Here is a 21,073-nt window from a genome sequence, read left to right on the forward strand (position 1 = left end):
AGAAGCAAGATGCCCCCTGAACCAGTTCTGTCATCTCACCGCCGCTGGTGCAGGGGAGCAGCTGGCAAGGGGTACTGGCTGGAAAAGGCTGTGGAATAATCTCCGAGGCTCTGTGATACCCAGAAGGATGAGACGCTCGATGGAGCAGCTTGTAAAGTTGCTCAAGGGATTGATTACAAAGCTGTGTTTTCAGGTAATAAGGGCAGACTAGGGGAGCACCTGCTTCCAAAACTGTTTGTGTCCTAGCCAGTGACACCTGATGTGCCTTAGTTCAGTCCAGCTCATCCTCAGGAAGTCAGTCACACAGACCGGCACTGAGCATTTAAAGAACCCAAGCTCCTCATATGTCTGACCTGCCCCCCTCGGATTACGGCTCCCACTGCCCTCCCCACTTGCTCTGCTCCAGCCTCCTTAGCATCCTGGCTGGTCCTTAAACTTTCTAAGTGTGCTCTGGCCCCAGGACCTTTGCTTGTATTGTTCCCTGTGACTGGCAAGGTCAGTTCTTTTCTACTCCCCCGGCTTGCTGCCTCGCTGTCTTTAGGTCCCTGCTCCGAGGAAGAGGAACTTTCTGAGCATCCTACCTAAAGCAGCTGCTTCCTTGATTCGAATACCTGGCTTTGTTTCTCTATCTCACACACTATACATTGTTATCTGTCTTTGTCCCCTTCCACCTCTTTTGGTCGGATCTGAAGCCCACAAAGGCAGCTGTTTTGCCTGGCCCAGAGGTGCTTATTGGGCACCAGCTTCTAAACTTGGTGATACTGCCGAGTACTTCTGAACTTGGTGATACTGCAGAGCACTTCTGAACTTGGTGATACTGCAGAGCACTTCTGAACTTGGTGATATTGCAGAGATCCCAGCCCTCAGGGCTTCTGCTCCAGTGTGAAAAGCACAAGAAAGGAGAGCCACAATCTAGGAGGTTCATGGTCAGGAGCACGCAGCATTCTGAGATGATGACGTTTGTGCTCTGACATCAGCCACAGATGAGAGGGTGGCCCTGGCCTGTGGGAAGGGAGGTTTACCAACAGAGTGTAGACCGAGGGGATGAAATGAGAGAAGACAGGGCATTTTAGGGGGACTCTGTGGAGTAGTGGAGGGGGAAAGAAGTTGGGAGACACTGAACCCAAGTTAGAAAGTACATGAATAGGGAGAACTATTTGGAGCAGTCTCAGTACTGATTGGTTCCCTGTTTTAACAGTCATCATGGAGGGAGGAGCAGGGGCTGAATCTCATGGAGGACTCCAGGGTTGAAAGCCTGGTCCTTAGTGTTTGAGCTACCCGGGGCGGTGTGTGTGTGTGTGTGTGTGTGTGTGTGTGTGTGTGTGTGTGTGTGTGTTAGTGTAAGCCACTCAGTATTGGCTTAAAAACTGCCTCAATGGCAAGAAGTCTGGCTGTCACTGATTATACCTGCATGCTTGTTAGAGCAGGATTTGCAGTTAGTGGCCACCAAGACGGGAGGCAGAGAGCTAGAACGCAAGGCAAACTGCAGAGGGCCGTGTCGCCTCTTCCCGTGAAGTGCTCTGGGACTCCAGCGCAGAGGCAGTTCCTCAGAGAAGGGCTTTGGAGGCTTATGAAAATGGCAGTGTCCCAAGCGTGTTCTCCATTTCATCGTGGACTAGCTTCCTTCTCTGTTCCCCCCAAACGTCCATCCACACCACGCTGCCCAGAGTCTGGGGAGAAGCCACGTTAAGGGTGGGGTTTCTGTGTCAGGGGTGAGCGGAGAAGATCTTGACAGGAGACTGTAGAAGGGCTCCCTCCAGCCTCACAGTTTGAACTTGGCAGTGAGCAGAACGAAGCCTGGGAAAACAGCTACCTGCTTTTACTAGCCCCTTAGCCAAAATTCCTGGGCATGCCAGAGCCTGACTGGCTGGACCCTGATCGAATTTCCCAGTCTTTAAAGACTGAGAGGAAGCCTGCCTGGGCAAAGTTTAGTCTACACAGGAAATATAGGCTGCAGAGCACAAAACTTGAAATCCTCACAACCACCTCACGGACAGAAGGCTCCGCCAAGCGCGTGTGCAGTGACCTTTGTGTAAAAACAAAGCTAACACTTGCTTCTGGTGCTTCTTTCCAGAAACAACCCGGGAAGATGGGTGAAGAAGCCCAGTTGAAAATTCTAGTTTCAATTAGGAAAACCTCACGGTCATGGTTGTGTGTGTGTGTGTGTGTGTGTGTGTGTGTGTCTATGAATACATCAAAACAGTCCCAGCTGATCTTGCTGGGGGCTTTGCTGGGAGCCTGGAGGCCCAATGTGCTCTTTCTAAGAGATCCTTTATGTGATTGTGGGAAGAAAGCTTGCAGGCCTGGAAGTTGCCATTCATTTCCCACAAGGCCTTGCTTCTCAAAGAAGGAAGTAGGAGGCTGGCTGGGCAATGCTCCTTTTGAGGAAAAGGCTGGGCTTCTTAGCCATTTTCTCCCTCACATTGGCCATCAGAGGCCCTGTGAATTATCCTTCAATGGCTCTCCTCCAAACAGACTCCTCTTGTTAGAGCCACGCTCTCTCCATAGATGTTTTAGTCGTGCCATGGTGGGTAGTTTTCAAAGAACAGCAATTCGCAAATTGGAAACAATCCAAATGACCAGCAACTGGGGAGACATTAGGCAAATTACAGTACATGCAGAAGATGGAATATTTCGCAGCCATTAAAAATGATGGGCATGAGTGTTCTGCAGTACCAAGAAATGCTCACGGGACACTATTAAGTGAAATCAAAGGGATATAAAGTTATATAGACAGTACCAATATTTTAAAACTCACACTGTTTGCATTAAAGAACAACAACAAAACCCTCGAGAAGATGCCCTAAGTACTAATTTTTGGCTACCTCTGGATAGCACAGTTGTAGATAATTTTAGTTTCCCTTCTTATGTTTTTCTGCATTTTCTAATAATTAAGAAAACAAGCTTACATATCCTTTCAGGAAAAAAATGACCATAAAAATGAGACTTTATCTCACTTTACATTGCAGCTGTAAAACAACACAGCATTCGAGGAGAACAGAACGGAAGAAGGGCTGGATGAGTAAACCGGTAAGAGTCAGGAAACCGGACAAGTGTGGAGGCTCTGCCTCAGAGTGAGCCTTTGAAGAGTGCAAAACTGTGGGTACAAAATGCACTGGTGGGCAGAGGAGCGGACGTGCTGTTCCGGCTAGTCCCCCCCTTCCCCGTGCTCTGGCGGTGATCCCCATGACTACTGCCCAAGAGTGGGCGTCTGGGGGCTGTGGATGTAACTTAGTGTTGCAGTGTGTGTGAGGCCGTGGTTTGATTTTGGGTGCGGCGGCACCCTCATGAAATCTCAGCACCTCGGAGATGGAAGCAAGAGGATCAGGAGTTCAAGGACATCCTCTGCTATATCCTGCATTTGAGGCTAACCTTGGCTACATGAGACCATATTTCAAAAAACTGGGGGTCGGGGAGAGAAGAGTGGAAATTTGACCTGGGGGGCATGGTGGTTTTGGGTTGCTTGGGTCTGAGGACCTGTTCTGTAGGCCTCTGCTCCCAGGCACACAGTCTCCCTGCTGGACCCCACCATGCTGGGCCAGCTCCCAATTCCCAATGGGCAGTATCTGAGCTAATTTGCACTTATGTCCTTTTTGAATTTTTGGCTTTTTCCCCGGGTGTTCCAGGATTCAAACACAGAGCACGAAAAAGCTGTCAGTTGCAGGCAAATCAAGCATCTTGCCTTCGGGCCATAGAGGAGAGGGAGCCAGCTGGTGGCAGGCACCAGGCCCTGGGGGATGCGGAGACTTGTACTCTGTCATCCTCTCTGGGGCTCTTGCAGGAAGCTGCTTCCCGCACAGTTCTATGCTCTACCTTGGTGTTGTGTCCCGTGCTGGCTGGACTCTCTTACCGACTGAGTGAGTACCAAGAAGAGTGAGAGGCCGACAACCTTCAGCCTGCCTGCCAGGGGTATGGTGCAGGGGCGGCGGCAGACACAGGCATTGGGGTCAGAGCTACACGGGGTGTCAGGAGGACATGAAGAACTCTGGGATCACCGAGTGAGGGCACTCAGCTTCCCGCCAGTCACTAACAGGACTCTGTGACCTTGGGCAAGGCTTTGAATTCTTCACTCTCTGCTTCATTAGTGAAATATGAAGACAAGCCCCATCTATCCCAGAGCATGACCCTGAAGTTCAAGGTGAGGAATTCCGACAGGCACTTTCCTGGGCCGGGCACAGGCTAGCTCTCCGTCCACAGCTGTTCTCGCTCTCCAGCGAAGGCTCCAAGGAGAGCAGAGGGTTTCTGGGGCCTCGGGGGCAGTTTAGCACACACAGTGCCTGCAGGAGAGGAGAGTGAGCACCTCAGGGAGGGGCAGGCTCTGCATTCTGCTCCTCCCCCTCCCTGGCACCAGGGCCTCCTACCTTCATCCCTAGTCCCCTACCAGAGGCACAAAGACAGAAGCCACATGGCAGGCCATAACTTTCCCTATACTTTAATCTCATGGATGACATTCCAAATATTGAACTCCCCAACAGGTAGGTCAAGCTGCAGTCTACTGCTGTGACCTCAGTACAGACAGGGCCTCTCAGGCCCACTGGAAGGCCAGACCCCAACCGTGGTTACTGCAGGGTGTCCAGGACACACTGTGGAGGTGGGACACATGAGGCAGGAGCAGCTCTGTGTGTGTGTGTGTGTATGTGTGTGTGTGTGTGTGTGTGTGTGTGTGTGTGTTTTGATTTGTTCGAGACAGGGTTTCTCTGTGTAGCTTTGCGCCTTTCCTGGATCTCGCTCTGTATCAACCGTTAGAAAAGCATTTGAACATTTTAGTGGTGACACAGCTGTACCCATGCAAATTTGCCTCCCACCATGAATGTTGAAGTTTTTCAATCTAGGGCCTGTGGGTCCACCCCTGGATTACCTCCCAGTAGTAACCATGTAACTGCACGATCTGATCCAGCTTCCAAAGTCCGACTCGACTCAATACCGTCTTCATGATCACAGGCAACTTCTCTGTACCTCCCTCAGACACTCTGCACTCTTTACCCCTGTCAGTGGTGCCAGGTGGGAGCCCCGTGAGGCCCCTTTGTTCCCCCTCTTCTGCTCAGGGACTGACAGACAGCTGCAAAGTGTCGCCGTTGAGTCCCACTGTTCTGGACTGGGCTGCTGACGGAGAGTTCCTGAGCTGTCACTCTGGGGCCTCTAACCTTTAGCCATTTGCTCCTCTTCTCTGCCTCACCTTCTCCATCTGTAATCCAGACCATGCTAACCACACATATCTTGTGGGGTGATCGTGAAGGATATCTGAATTCATTCACCAAAAGCTTTGGAGTGCTCTTGCCCCAACTAAGAGCCGGAGAGGACCGTTAGCTTCCATTACTGCACAACTCACGGCAGACACCGGATGGACACAACTGACTGACTGACTGACTGATGAGTGAATAATGAATCAAATGCTTCAGAGTAAGTAAAAATAACGAAAACACCTACGGAAACTGAAACACGGGATGCTCAAACGTGTCGAGGAGGCACCGCTTCCCTGGGAGGCACATTCTCACAGCGTTGGGGTTGGCAGAGGTCTGTCAGCAGGGACAGAGTCAAAGGGAGAGAGAGGAATGGATTTTCATCTCCTGAGCATGAGGCTGTTGCTGACTACAGTGTTGTCTATGCTTCAAAATCCTGAAGGGGGATTTTAAACATCCTCACTCTCAAGAAATGGCGAACACTGGGGCGAGAGTTAGGCCAACAAGCCCCGTTTGCTCGTGCTTCAGGAGAGTCTGTGGTTACCACGTGTCAATTAGAAATCGAATCTCAGAGGTGGACTCTGGTTACCTTTACAGGAATTTAGGAAATCAACACGTTTCTCTGAGGTTTAAAAACTGTCGTCAAGTTAGATGAGTGACCGGCAATCTTTGTTCCATTTGTTATTAGCAGCATTTGTTGAGGCCCCAGGCAGGGAAAATGCTAGAAGGAAAAGGGAGAGGGAAGGGAAGCATATTGAAAACAAGACTGCTCTGGGTGTGGGCTTGCAGGCTTCTGCCTTGCTCAGGGCTCCTTGTCCCCAGACAGGGCGTGTGGCTGGAAGAGGTGGCCTAGGCTCATGCTTCCGGCCCTGATGTCCTAGCTTGGTTCCTCTCTAGCTGTGTGACACAGGCAAGCTGAACAACCTCTCTGAGGCTAAAACTCATCCACTGGATAGGGCTACCAAAAGGGAATGATGACTGGGGTAGGTTCACAGACTCTCATGAAGATCACTAACTAATGCGCTGCCCTTAGAAGGGAGCTAGCATAGTGGGAATTTCTGGAGAAATGGCATGGCGAGGCTAAGATGGCTATTTTAGAAAGCTCTGCTCTAAGCCAGGCCTGGAGGCATAGACCTAAAAATCCAGCTACTCAGGAGGCTAAGACAGAAGGATCACAAGTTCAAGGCTTGCCTTGGACAACAGACTCAAGAATCTCAACTTAAGAAGTATAAAGACAAGGGCATCAAAGTATTTGCCTAGCATGTGTGAAAACTAGATTTCAGTCTCTGGGTACAGGATTGCCTTCTCCCCACAAATGCAGCTCTATATAATTGAAAGCAACCTACAGGTTTAATACAATACTCATTTAAATTCAAATGGTATTCTGCACACAAACAGAAAAAAATCCTAAAATTCATGTGAATTCTGAGGAGCTAAGCAGTCCTGATCAAAGAGAGCAAGGCTATAGAAATTACAATGTATCTTCAGATTATACTACAGAGCCATAGTAACAAAAACAGCATGGTATGACATAAAACGTACCAGCCGAAGGAACAGAGTGAGTGTCTGTATTGGTTGGCCTTTGGGGGATTGTCTTAGCTAATTAATTGATGCTGAAATACCCAGCCCATTGTGGGTGGCACCATTCCTTAGGTAGGGGGTCTGGACCAGTGTAAGAATGGAGAAATCGAATAGAGCACAAGCCAGCATGTACATGTTCATTTCTCTCTGTTCTTGAGTGTGGAAGTGATGTAACCGGTTATTTTAAGTTCCTGCCGCCTTGACATCTCTGCCATGCAGGGCCAAAACCTGGAATTGTGAGCTGACATAAAGTCTCCCTAAGTTGTTTTCTTGTTGGGGTATCTTGTCACAGCCACAGAAACACAACTAGAACCACCCTTCACTGGGGAAAAGACAGCCTCTTCATCAAAATCAAACACCAAAAAAATCATCCAATTAATAAATGGGCAAATGAGTTGAACAGGAAGTTTTAAAAGAAACACAAATAGTTGCAAGTATATGAAAAAAAAATGTTCAGTATCCATAGCCCTCAGGGACATGTAACTCAAGACTACGGTGAGAGTCCATCTCACCCCAGTCAGGACGGCAAACAGAGAAAACAACAAATCCTGCCCAGGACATGGGGAGGAGCTGTCGTTCACTCTGGCAGGAGTGTAAACTGGGGTATCGATGATGGGAATCAGTATGGGGAGGGGTTCCTAAAATCCTGAAATTGGGCTGCCAAATAACTGAGCCAAACCACACCTCGGTATGTACCGGAGGGCTCAAGTCAGCACCCACAAAGCTGCGTCACACCCACATGCACCGCTGCACTGTTCGTAAGAGCCCAGGGATGAAATTAACTGAACAGGCACTGGATGAGAAAATGAGGCGTTTGTACACAGCAGAGCTTTGTTCAGCCATAAGGAAGAATGAGATTGTGACTTATTTGCAGGAAAGTAGACAGAAGTGGAGGTCATCGTGTTAGCAAAATAAGCCGGACTCAAAGACGAATACCATGTTTTCTCTCACACGGGAAACCAGACTGAAACAGTGTATGTATACAGGACATGAGTGTAGACGAGGTGGGAAGCGGGACCACAGGAAGGGACAACAACAGAGGGTAATGTGTGACTATGAGCAGGATATGTGATCCACATATATTAAAGTGTCATAATGGAATCCATCATTATATATGCCAGTTAGAAAAACTAAACTAAGCTTGGCTGTAAAATGATCAAAGTGGGAACATCCCATCAGGTAGCTGGTCCTGGGTCTGTAATGATTCTCTTCATGGTGTTTGGGGAAGGAGGAGTTCCCTGGCTGCCATCCTAGAATGCTGCTTGCATTGAGTCGCACAGCAAGGTCTAGGAGATGTCTTAGGTCCCTGTCCATCATCACAAGACCTGTCAGTTCCCCACGAGGCCACACCAGCTGCTGAGCATCTGAAAGGAGGCTCATGATGGCAGGGAACCGACTCTTTAGTTTGGTTTGATTCTTTTTCATTTAAATTTAAACACCCACCCATGGGGAGGGATTATTGTACCAGGCTGGGCAGCTGTAATTTGTGATTCTTTGTGTTATAAAAGGAAGGTTTCATGGGCTGGAGAGACAGCTCAGTTGATAAAGCACTGGCTTGAAAGCATGGGGTCCTGAGCACCATCCCTAGAACCTGTCTAAACACATCCAGACATGGTGGTGTGTGTTCGGAAGCAGAGACGTGCTGGGGAAGCAGAGACGAGAGGATCCTTGGGCTCACTAGCCAGCCAGCCTAGACTACTTGGTGAGAGACCCTATCCCAAAACAAAGGACCAAAAGGAATGAGCAAACCAATAAGGTGGATAGCACATGAACAGTGGTGACTCAGAGACAACTTCCGTTGACCTCTGGCCTCTAGACACACTGGCACTCACGTGAACACACACACACACACACACACACACACACACACACACACACACAAATAAAAAGAGTAAAGTATTTCCTCCCTTCCTGCAAGGCAAGGAGAAGCCGGTGTCAGACCCCATGGGCTTGCTGTGGTGTCCAGTGGGGCAGATCCAGAACAAGTGTGGTGCCTGTCAGCAGTCAGGCTACGCCTGTATGCTACGGGGGAGGGGGGGTGAGGGGGGGGTGCTGCCCTTCAGCCTGAGCCTGCCCCTCAGCTTGTCACTTGTGGGCACAAGCGGTCCCTCTCCCCAGATAAATTCCCTGGGTAACTCAGCCGAAGCTGTTTAACAAGTCCTGAGGCTGCAGATGCCAACAGCTCAGATGCTGGAGTCCCATTTGCCTGGATGCTGTCCTCAGGGATGCCTCGCCTCTCCTTTGCACAGTTCCACATTAATTTACCAGCCTTGAGCTGTGTAGAGGTACTGGGCCACCTTGGGGAAGCTGTGGGTGATCATTAAACTGGGAGCTGTGCTTTGGTGGTGGCCCCAGAGCTTGCATGCTGCAGGCTGGCCATGTCAGGACAATCCCACATTCCATTTGTTTAGGTAACTGCAGAGGGCTTCTGGGATAAGAACGGAGGCTGCAGCCCCCCCTCACTGGGATGGTTATTAGGCACCAAAGATCATAAGCCCCCACCACTAGGCTTATTTCTTGTCTGTATGTGTCTATAAAAATGGAGGTTGGTATAAACTTTGAGCAAAAACAAAACAAAGAAAAAATGGTAATACCTTGTTACAATGCTGAACAGGCCCCAACAGCTTCACCTGGGAGCTAGTTAGAAGGAAACTGTGTAGGCTCCACCTTCAGGCCTCATGAATAGGGTCTACATTTTATCAAGATCCCAATCCTTAACCTGTTCCAAGCCCACGGGATAGACACTACGACAGCAGGGTGATGACGGCCATTGTTCCTAACGCGCACAAAGACCTTTAAAGTGTTTAAATATACCAGCTCACAAAGCTTCATGAGCACCCCCACAGTAGTTTCTATGATAGTCCAGGAAAGTGAGGTTCAGAGTGGTTAAGTGACTTGTCCATGATCACTCAGCTAATGAGTGTGCAAGTCAGGATCTCAATCTGAGGACTCTAGCTCCAGAATTAAAGAATGCCCAAAGCATGTTTCCCTTGTTTAACACGCATGTGCACCTGGAAGGCAACCTCACTGTATCTTGTAAATAGATCAATTACTCTTCATCAGTTTTTTAAAGTGCTGAGATAGAATGAATGGGCTACGATGTTGGTTGGACTCCGAAGAAGAATGATGTTCTTACTATCAGTTTAATTTGTTTTGTCTGCAGACATGGATGTGAGGGTTACACTGCACTCTGTCCTCACCAGGTGCTGAGCAGATGCTGAGTAAATAGCAGCATCTCATGCCAGCATCACCTCCCTCCTCAGGGGTCCTTCCTGATCTTCACTGATGACAGTGGGTCTCTCCATCTTCCTTCCAGCCTAGGCTGTTGCTGTGTCCCCAGATCCTCTCCTGGCCAGGACCAGCCTCTATGTCCTGACACATTCTATACCCAGGACTTATTCAAACTTGCCCATATATATCTGACCATGAGCTTACTTGCTGTGTCTGTCAGGTGGGAGGAACAGGTGACGTAGCTCCTGCCTCAGGGTGATCATGTGAGCACTGGGTATGCACCCAAGGAGTTTAGGAAAGATCCTGCCTGAGATCACTAGGCATCTGAGCGGGGCCAGTCTGGATTACAGGTGAAGAATAGCACCTGTGTGTGTCAGTGACTGCACGAGGCATGTGATTTCAGCAGTCACCCAAACGGCTGAGGAAGTAGGAGTCATTTCTGGCTGACAGTTGAGGAAACAGGCCTGGAGGGTACAGCATGTGAGCTGCAGAGCCCGTACGAAGCTGGCGGCTGCCAGGGTGGGCACTGACAATGTGGTGGGTGCTCCGGGGCAGCGCCCAGGATTCTCAAGTGTTAGAATGCAGCCCCATTTGGTCCTGCAAACGTCTGCCTGGTGCTTAGGACATGCTACGCACTGAGCTAGGTTCTTGTTACTTAGCACAGTCAGGTGGGAGGGAAGGGTTGGTAGAAGAGGTGATGCCCAAGATCACCTTGAAAGAGTGATCTGAGGATGGCAGCCTGCTGGCGGCATGGGAGGAAGAGAGTACTCCCCATGGAGGGGAAGCATGGACAAAGAAACTGAGGTACCACTTTGCAAGTTCTCTGTAAGTATGACTGTGGATCTTATGAATCCTCTAAGCCTACTGGGCCTTCAACCTGAATGAAACAAGTGAGCTTCATCTATTCCAGAACTTCACTTGACTTTAAATCCCATGTCCAGTGGCAGAACAGTTCATTGAAAACCTATGCTTTCAGGGGTCAATCAATGAGCAGGACCTTGTTAATCGATGACAGGTTCTATTCAGTCCCTACCTCACTATGTCATGAAGCAACCGAAACACCTTTGTCTGCAGTCATGGTGCTTGCTTGCCACTGGCCATGTGGAGTTCGTCTTTATAGCTTTTTGGTACTCATCATACCCTATTTACAATATGTTCATCTTATGACATGTAAACACTCATGAAGATCACAAAAGAGTCTAAGGACTTAAGAAGAGGCTTTCCAATGTTATTATTTTAAAAAAATCCATCATTTGTTAACAGAAAGACAGCCTAGTGAGTATGAACACACAGCAGAGGTCACCTCTAAGGGGTCAAGTTCTCCATTCAGCTACATCCCTTGGGCATGCTAATTAACTCCAGTCAGGACCTAGAAAGTTCATGAACATATATGTTTTACCTTATGAAAAATGCAATGGTATTTAAAATTCAATCTGAATTTTTTAAAAGTGACAGTTACAATTCACATTAAGGTCAGCATTTTTGTATTTTCTGGAAAGGGCCAAATACTACTTTCAGTTTAATGAACATTCAAATATCTCTCACTAGGAATTGGCTCTGCCACAGTTCAAAAAGCTGCCATATAAATAATATGTAAGTGAATGAGTGTGGCTGTGTCCCTGTAAAACTTTATTTTCAAAACTAGGCGATGGACCAGATTTGGCCCATGGAGCAGCATCTGCTAATGTGTGCACCATGTTGACTTGCCGGCTCGCTCATGAACTTTAAAACTTTACAGACTGGCATTTACTGGGGTGAAAATAATTGTTTCCCCTAGCCAGTTAAAGCAAGTTGCAGCCATGTTCAGTTTACAGTCATATCACATTATAAAACTTTGCCCCCAACATCAATTATTTCGAATTGGCATGCATATTTTCTTCATTACAAATCATGTAAATGGTGGTTGAGATCGGGGCCAGTTTCCAAAAGCCCACTGTAATGGTTACTTTTAGCTATTAACTTGATGGGATTTGCAATCACCATGGAAACAGATCTCCGGGCAGGTCTGTGAGGGATTAACCAGGTTAACTGAGGTGGGAAAACCCACCTAACTGTGGGTAGCACTGTTTCCTGGACGGAGTTCTAGACTGAAGACAATAGAGAAAGAAGCCGAGCACTGGGCTCTACCCTTCTCTGCCTCCTGCTTGTGATGCAACATACCTAGTCATCTCATGCTCTTGTGTTATGACTTCCTTGCCCTCAAACTGTGAACCCAAATAAGTCCTTCCTTGTCTAAATTGCTAGTACAAGACAAATAACTAATTCATCCACCAACAGCTGTGTAGCAAGCAGGACGCTTTTGTGTGCCTGTTCATCTGGGCCACCAGCCCTGGGCTGGGCATTTAGTACCAAAAAATGAGCCAACATGATCCTCTCTTTGAACGAGGAGGTGGCATCCTTTTTCTGAGAAGAGGTATTATAATCCTTGCTGAGGTTTCCAAAGCCATCTCTTCTAGTCTCTTCTCAGCTTTCGAGGCTTCCAGGGTGTGTCCTTGTGTTGAGACAGTATTTTGGTTCTCAGCTGTTAAAACTGGTTAAAACTACTGAAGTATGAAAATTAAGCATGTGTGTTTTATTATTACTTAAAAACAGTAAAGTAGAAGTGTGTAGTGGGGACTTTCCTGGCTCCCAAGAACCAGAGCTAACATTCTCAAATTTGAGAATTCCCATGCTATATGTCATATTTCCCCAAGCTACAAATTCCCCTACAGATTTCCCTGCAAAGGTTCAGGCATGTATTCTGAAACTACCCAAGCATGACAGGTGTCATATCTAGCTGACAAGAGTGGCTACAGAGACTTTCCCTGTCTTGAGCAGTGGTGACAGAAGTCTTCTAGGGGCACCACATGGCCAGTGGTAGTGGTGTGACATCAGGTGTCTATATCACTTCCACTGATGCGGGCCTGGGTGTCACTTGGATACTGCTCTAGGCTGTGAGCCTGGAGCTCTGGCTCTCCGGCTCCCTTGGCCATCGGAAGCTTTGGAGGATGGCTCAACTCAACATTCTGACTCAGTTTATCTAAGACCTCATTTGCACAGCAGGCCAGTGCCCCATGTTCCATTCAACATGAATCTCGGGAGCCTTGCACTCTGCCACCCTGGAGGAACTACCATCTGCCCAGGGGATACTCAGGTATGGGGACAAGGTCTGCCTGAGTAGTTGTGGGGATTTCTCTGGCTTACAAATCCCACGTCTCCTGGAAGAATCTCAGAGATTAGCAACCAAGGTCCCTTCAAAAGACAGTTACAAGACTGAGGAATTCAGGAAATCCTAAAGCTCCGGGTCCTTGTCAAACATTTCTAGTATCATCAGGTCAGATGTAATTTGTCAACATGTGGCCATTCTGATGGTGCACGGTGTTGCCTAATAACATAGCTGACACTGCAATTTTTTTCCCCAAGTTTCCAGGGGAATAGAGCCATAGAATTTATCCCAGGTTGACTTCTCACACTGAAGAGGGCAGGGTGTATGAGCCTTGTACCCATGCCCAGCCTCTCAGAGGTTTCCTTTTGCTTTAAGCAGTCCCCTGGGCTGAACTTAGGCAAGTAAGAATACTGTGGAATATTTACATCCAGCCTTCTGGGTGTTTTGCACAAGCCTAGGAAAGCCCCTGGGAGTCTGTTGAAATCAGAGCCTTGCTCACCCCATAGGTGGAAGTGTGCTAAGAAGAGAATGATACAGGAGAATTCTTGATAAAGTGAAGCTCTAGGAAAATATAACTGGGTGATATTAACCTCTAAGGTTCTGCTGTGTTTGTTTTATAAACTCTGTTTCTTCGAGTGTAAACTCTCTGAACAGTAAGGCTTTTTGTTACACACTGTTAGTTTTCCTCCAACACTGGGCAATTGATGAATGGGTGATGGTCATGGTTGTGGTTGAGATTCCCTCCAAAAGGCATTCTGCCACATTTGCTTGTAAACTCTGCTCGCTGAAGAGGTAAGAGCTTTTGCTACCTCAATCAATCCTGGTTTTTTCCTTCCAGAAAGACTGGGGCAGGCAGACCTGTCTGGCCTACTCTTCCCAGCGAAGCCCATCATCGCTCCTCCCTGCAGCACTAGCTCATTAAGGCCACAAAGCACTCCTATGTGTCCTCTTATTTTTTACATTGTGGCAACAAATGAGTGAATTCATCCATGGCCAAAGACATTGAAGAATCACTGATATTTCCAGCAAAGATAATGACTTGGGAGACTGTCCTCAACATAAGTTGATTCTATTTTAAAAAGTGGTTCACTCTCACCATAATATTAAGGTGTTTGAACGTACCACTACTGTTTGGAAAATAAACAGCTTAATTATAAATCTCACAAAATCTGTTGGAATTTTAACAAGGGGATACACCTGCCATGCTTGACAGCCTCTAAGCTCTAGAACATAGGCTACAGTTATTTCATATGCAGGCTGAGCTTCTTCAAGCACCACAGACAACAACGGAACCATGCAGAACAATGTAGCAACTGGAGGACTGTGTCCATGTGACACAGAAAATAGCATCTGTGGTCTACTTCTTAGCAACTCAGTCAAGACTCTTCGGACTGGAAGTGATAGTACGAGGTATGAAAAGTGCACATCTTACTCAGCTGTTCCCTAGACTCTCTGCTGGCATTGAGAGACCTGTGTCAGTCCTGTTCCTAAGGAGATAATGGCCTAGGAAACACATATAAACACACACACATATGCACCGCACACACACACACACACACATACACACACACAAACACCGTACACACACACATATACACCACACAGACAAACACACATATACACTATACACACCACACACACACTACATACACACACTACACAAACACATATACCACACACACATATACACTACACACAAATACACACACAATATACACCACATACACACCAAACACATATACATATATAACACACACCACAAACACACATCACACACCACACACACACTAACACACATATATACTACACACACATATATACCACACACACATACACATCATTCACACACCACACACACACCACACACACTAACACACAAACACACATATACAGCACACATATCACACACACACACCACACATACATCACACACATATACCACAAACATCATAGACACACACCACACACATAACACACACACACATTACACATACACATACATACCACACACACATACATCACACATACCACACACACTAACACACAAACACACATATACAGCACACACACACCACACATACATCACACACATACGCCACAAACATCACAGACACACACCACACACATACCACACACACATACCACACACACACATACATCACACACACACACACACACACACACACACACATACACACACACACATACACACACACACCACATCCCTACCCAAATTTGTCAGAAGAGAGAGCCGAGAAGATGCCACTGGGTAGGGGTGGAGCAGTAATTCAAAGCCGAGTCCTAGCTCCCAAGGTAAGCTCTCTTTGGAGGCTTTGGTGTGAAGTTGACCGGAAGGAATCTGGGGACCTCTCTCCCCCGCGATCCCTGTGTGAGGGTTTCAGAGACTAAACTCCTAAGTGTTAAGGGACAGGAAGAGTGGTTCTGGTAGAAGGAGCCACTCATGAGCTTCTGGGAGGAGGATAAGAACATTTCAGAGGAACAAATGAGGGCAGCTTCCTACAGATACAGCAATGTCCTGTAGCGGCAGTGGGGAGGACTCTGCTCCGTATGCCAGGATTGCCGCGCTGTCTTGGCTCTGACATCTAACTCACTGCTTGTCCCTGTCCCAGGAGCAATGTCCTTTCTCTGTTACAGACGACAGGAGAGTCAAAGAAGCGAAATCACTTGTTCAAGTCCTCAGCGCTGCAATGCCGGGCTGGCGCTCCTAGCTGGTACCCACCTGCCTCACCAAGCTGTAGGATTTCCAGAAGATGAAAGCGATCAGGACTTTAAAAAATGTTAACATCTACTTTGGTTTTTGAAAATTCAACCAAGGAGGAATGGAAAGAATGGGATAAACGGCTTTGAGGAAATCCGGGACATGTAGCTCATGTCTCTTTCAAGTGTGTCCTGGAAATTCTGCATTCCTTAGTGGGTCTCTTTAGGCTTTCAACCGCTCCAACCACACTCTGAACCCAGAAATAGACTCAAGAAGGGAAAATGGCTGCTGATAAACACAGTGGGTATAGAACCACACAGTTGTGTGAGCAGGGTCACGCGACAGCATGCTATCAGGTCTTACAAGTTTAGATATGGTACTGTGAGGAGAGTGGAGCCCGCCAGGGGTTATTAAGTCTCACTTGAGTGCAGACCATTGAGAAATCAGCCTCAGTCATCAAGACAGAGAGAGAAGGAGCTCCCGAAGCACAGCCACTGCAGCCGGGGCTGCAGAAGGGAACAGAGAAATGAGATGTCACAGACGTAGCGTAAGACACGCGCTGTAGAATGCTGTCCTCTGGGTATAGTGTGGCGGTTGCTCCATTGAACCATCAGTATCTCTGATTACCCTAAGGAGACCCGGAGAAGACTGGGCCATTAACTTTCTAACATGGTGGAGGAGGGGCTCACAAGGCCTGCTCCTCCTAAGATTAAGAGGCAGTTAACAGGATTGGTTGGAGGAAGGCATGAAGGCCACACCCCTCCTCAAAGATATAATATATATAAAGCTTTACATATATATATACACACACATATATACACACACATATATATGTATATATATGCACACACACACTCACTCTCAGTGTGTGTGCTTGATTAAACTCACTGTCACACTAAACTAGAGGTGTGTGGAATCATTTCCTGATCTATTGTTTGGTGCCTTATCTGTCATATGTGAACATATGGCTGTTCATCCCTCCAGGAAAAGTCACACAGCAACATGCTGGCCAGTTGGATGCAAGAGGAGGCACGAGAGTCCTAGCTTTCTAAAGCCAATGGGAGTGTCTTTCTTAGAGACTAGACACAGGAAGAGCAGCGGATTTGGGGATATGATGACTTCAGCTCTAGGAGGATGTCAGTACCCCCAAGAGTCATGTTCCATGGGCAGCTGGAGTTGGATCAGCACATGCTTTCATTTCATAAGTCCCACTGTGCACCTAGCATTGATCTTGGCACTGGCTGTGGAGTGACGGGCCAACCACACATTTAGTCCCTCACCGTGAAGCCCACAGGCATTGCACAAGCATAGGACTCTGTCTGGAGTCACAGGAAAGAACAAGGGGGTGACAGGAATTAGTGAGAGTGTCAGACTAGGCGTGGGAACCTGAAGGGGAAAGCAGGGTGGAATGAGGAGATTCTGGAGCTAGAAGCAGCAGTGTTTGGCTGGGGAGGGAGAGCATCATCTACAGAGAGGCAAAAGTAACAAGGTGAGCAAGGAATATCAACACGGTCTAGGCTCTGGAAAGCTTGGCACCACTTAGACTGAAGCTCTGAGTCAAAGAAAGGCAGGTCTGGTGTGTGGCTGAGGTTAGATTTTGTTCAGGGACCGTGGACATTTCAGCACCTCCCAGTGGGACTTGTCTGCACATGGGAATTTGCCTAGGGTGTCTGGCCTGGAAAGTGAGAAACCGAGGTGACTCCTGACCCATCAGCTTCAGATGACTGGATGCTGACACTAACTTGGGATTCCTAAAATCCAAGAAGATTCCCATTGCCTGGCCAACTTTTCATCCTGTTGTCTTAACAGAAAACTGAGAGGTGGGAGGGTCTTAAGGGAGCCCACTGAGGCCCAAGCTACTATGGTAGAAAAGCATCCACTGAGTTTTTTAAGGGCCACTTCAATTCAAGTGACAGAGAGGAGCCCACGCTGGGAGTCACTCAGCAATGTGTGATGACCACAGTGAGAGCAGTGAAGGGGCATTCATGGGACACGTGTGTGTGCTAGGCACTATTCAACTCACTTAAGTTTCCAACCGCCCTGTGAAGAATTTACTTTTTCTGTCCCATTTTACAGAGGAAGAAAACAAGGCACAGTGAAGGCATTTCCCCAGGACCTCAGTGTTTACTCAGAAGTGCCTGAGTTTAAGCCCAGGCAGTATATCTTAGCGCCTGTTCTCCTAAGTGCTTCTCTGTATGGATGGGCGTCACTGCCATTGGACTTAGACCAAGGAAGGCCTGTGAGGAATCCTGAGAAATGGTGTGATTCAGCTCCCCGGTGTGTAGAAGGGAGGCCGAGGCAAGCAGAAATGGAGGGACGCAGCTCAGAGCCCCTTCCCACAAGGATTCCATGCTACAGGGACAGCTAAGAAACCTCTCCCAGGACAGCCTAGCACCTGCTCCACCCGAGAGACCCTCTTCTGACTAAGCAGCTGCTCTGGTCCACCTGGGGCCCCAAGGTAGCCAGAAGAAAGAAATATGGAGACATCTCAGGAGGTAGCACCCCAAACTATCTTTACAAGGAAGCCAGACTGCACCCCAGTTCCTGCCTCTCTGAGATATGCAGGTACACTCCCATGACCCAGGCCAGTTTTATTCCATACAAGATCAGCCACAGATCAAGCTATTTCCAAAACCCCACCAGGCTTTAAGATGTCTCCCCAGGGCACGAAGTTCCCCTCCAGTGTGCTATGGAATAGGGGCAGCAATTCCCTCCCATCCCCGCACTCCCAAACCTCTCCATCTTAGAGAGCAATGCCAATCCACCACAAGGCTGTGGTGAGCCAAGAGCTGTTCTGTGACCCTCGGAAAACAATCAAGGCATACCTTTCCACCTGGAGGTTGACCTTGGAGGGTTCCACGTTGGGATTTTCCCACTCCATTTGTGGGCAGTGCATGAAGTAGCAGAGTGTGTACAGGGCCTCTGGCTCCCAGTAGAGCGCCCCCTGCTTGTGATGCAGGGGCGTGCCATTTCCATGGTGCTTCGCATTGAGGGGCTGCAGGTGGTGCATCGCCCGGGATACCAGGTCACCTGTGGACAGAAGCAAGATTTCAGAACCTCCAGGCACAGACGCCAACCTGAGGATCTTAGCAGAGACTCTGGACCCTGGTTTCCCCAGCCTCTACATCCCACTACAGTCCCACGTCAGGCAGAGAGGAAAAACATTCGCTGGCCGTGTGACGGTCAGGGACATGGTCTGAAGCACAGATGGCAATGGAATCATTTGCAGTCCTGCTCTTCTAGAACTCCAATTGCACCCCCGACCCATGTAGCCCCGGATGGCCTCAAAGTCACTGTGTAGCGGAGGATAACTTGGACTTCTGATTCTGCCTCCATCTCCTGAGTGCTGGGATTACAGGCATGAGATATCACACCCAGAGTATATGGTGGTGAGGATGGAGCCCAGGGCTTCTTTGCACATTCTAGGCATCCTACCAATTGAGCTACACCGTCAGCCCAGTGTCTAACAAGGCACAGGAAGTCCTTTGTGCTCTGCTCCTGTTGAGTGCCTCTCCTGACTCACGATGCCCTTTATCATATCCACTGCATGGCTGACAGTAAGACCCCAGAAAACTATGCTAGAGCTGTCCTGTCCATTTCAGTTAGCATCAGAAGAGCCCATGTCCTTACTGTCCTCTCCTCGTACAATAACTCACACTTACGTGGTTCCTGGTGCCAGCAACAGTTGGGATGCTTTAATCCATGCCCAAAAAGTAGCTTGGACTTGACATACACCCCAAAAGCTGTGTGGCCTATGGTTTTCACAGCAGGGACCTTTGGGAGGTGCTTAAAGCCTACGGGGTTAGTTCATTGGTGAGTTCCTGGCTTGTGGGCTGTTGGGAGGCAGTGGAAACGTTCGATGCCTTCTAGGGGGAGGAAGCTGGTTACTGGGTATGCACCTTTGAGAGGTATATTTTCACCTCCGGTCCATGAGTAGAGTCCTTTACTCTATCACATACTCCCTGCCATGATACTCTGCCTCAGCACAAAGATGGACCCTAGTGACCACAGATTGGCTACTCAGAAACTCGGCCAAAGTATCCTCTCCTTTAAGTTTATTTCTTGGGCATTATGTCACTGAGATACGTGTGCATACATGATTTATGTTTCACAACATTTGTGCAAGTACCCACGGAAGTCAGAGAGTGCTAGATACCCTGGAGCTGGACTTACAAGGTGGTTATGAATCACTTGTTGTGGGTCCTGGGAGCTGAACCTGGGTTCTCTGGGGCATCTCTCCAGCACCTGATACAGTACTTTTAAGGTCTATTTACAGCTGAAGAAATGGGAGTCCAGAAAGGTTCTGTAACTTCTCAAGGTTACAGAGCTATAAAACATGTAAGAGGAGAGTTGGGATTTGAACTTAGGACTCTGACTCCAGAATCCATGCACTTAGCCACACTCCTTGAGCACGGGGGTCTGTTTCAGCCTTCTCAGGACTAGCAAACCTGAGAACACGCTGTTCTTTTTTCTCCTTTTTCAAAGGGAAGCCAGACTTTTTATATTAATTTTTATTTTTAATTATGTGTATGCATGTGTGTATGAATGTGGGTTTGTTCCTGTATGGTATCCACAGAGGCCAGAAGAGGGGATCAGGTCCCCTGGAACTAGAGTTCCAGGTGGTTGTGAGCTACCTGATGTGGTGCTGGGAACTGAACTCCGGTCCTCTGCAAGAGCAGCAGGAACTCTTAACTGCTGGGCCATCTCTCCACCCTCAACCCAGACCTCTTACTCAAGCCACACCTGGTTCTCACGGGTCACAGGGCAGATCTTCTTCCTGGGGGTGGCCGACTGAGCTCAGAAGCCCGCACTTGTCCTGGCCAAGACAATGGTTCCATCCTTCATGAGTGTTGGCATGCCAAAGTGAGCAGTCTTTGCTGCTACTTGCTCAATTCTAAATGTGCTCATTTTGTCTTATTTAAATACATCCATGTAATGAGGGAAATTATGCCACTTTCTCAAATAGAATATGAGCATCACTTGCCATAAATAGAACGTAAATCTGATGAAGACAGCTCAATTTTGGTTCTGCTTTCTTCTTAAGTGAATAACAAGCATCCGAAACAAGGTTAGGGGCTCATATCAAACGGAGCCTTGGTTAAATAATTAAGGTAAAAGCGGCTTTAAAAGAACCAGAGTAGGAGAAATGACCTCTAGTGCACTTGCCCTGGCCACTGAAGCCATCTCAGGTACAGTGGAGTGTGTCACACACCTTTG

At 48.0% G+C, this 21,073-nt stretch overlaps 1 protein-coding gene across 1 annotated transcript in view; it reads right to left on the reverse strand.

Annotated features, from left to right (window-relative positions):
• Abtb3 (ankyrin repeat and BTB domain containing 3) overlaps positions 1-21,073 on the reverse strand; it is a 271,670-nt gene that overhangs the window by 77,813 nt on the left and 172,784 nt on the right. The window contains exon 3 of the mRNA XM_059245625.1: positions 18,682-18,886. Coding sequence (XP_059101608.1) covers positions 18,682-18,886 — 205 coding nt within the window. The remainder of the gene's footprint in view (positions 1-18,681; positions 18,887-21,073) is intronic.

The sequence above is a fragment of the Peromyscus eremicus genome, chromosome 18, assembly GCF_949786415.1.
Source record: "Peromyscus eremicus chromosome 18, PerEre_H2_v1, whole genome shotgun sequence".
NCBI classification, from domain to species: domain Eukaryota; kingdom Metazoa; phylum Chordata; class Mammalia; order Rodentia; family Cricetidae; genus Peromyscus; species Peromyscus eremicus.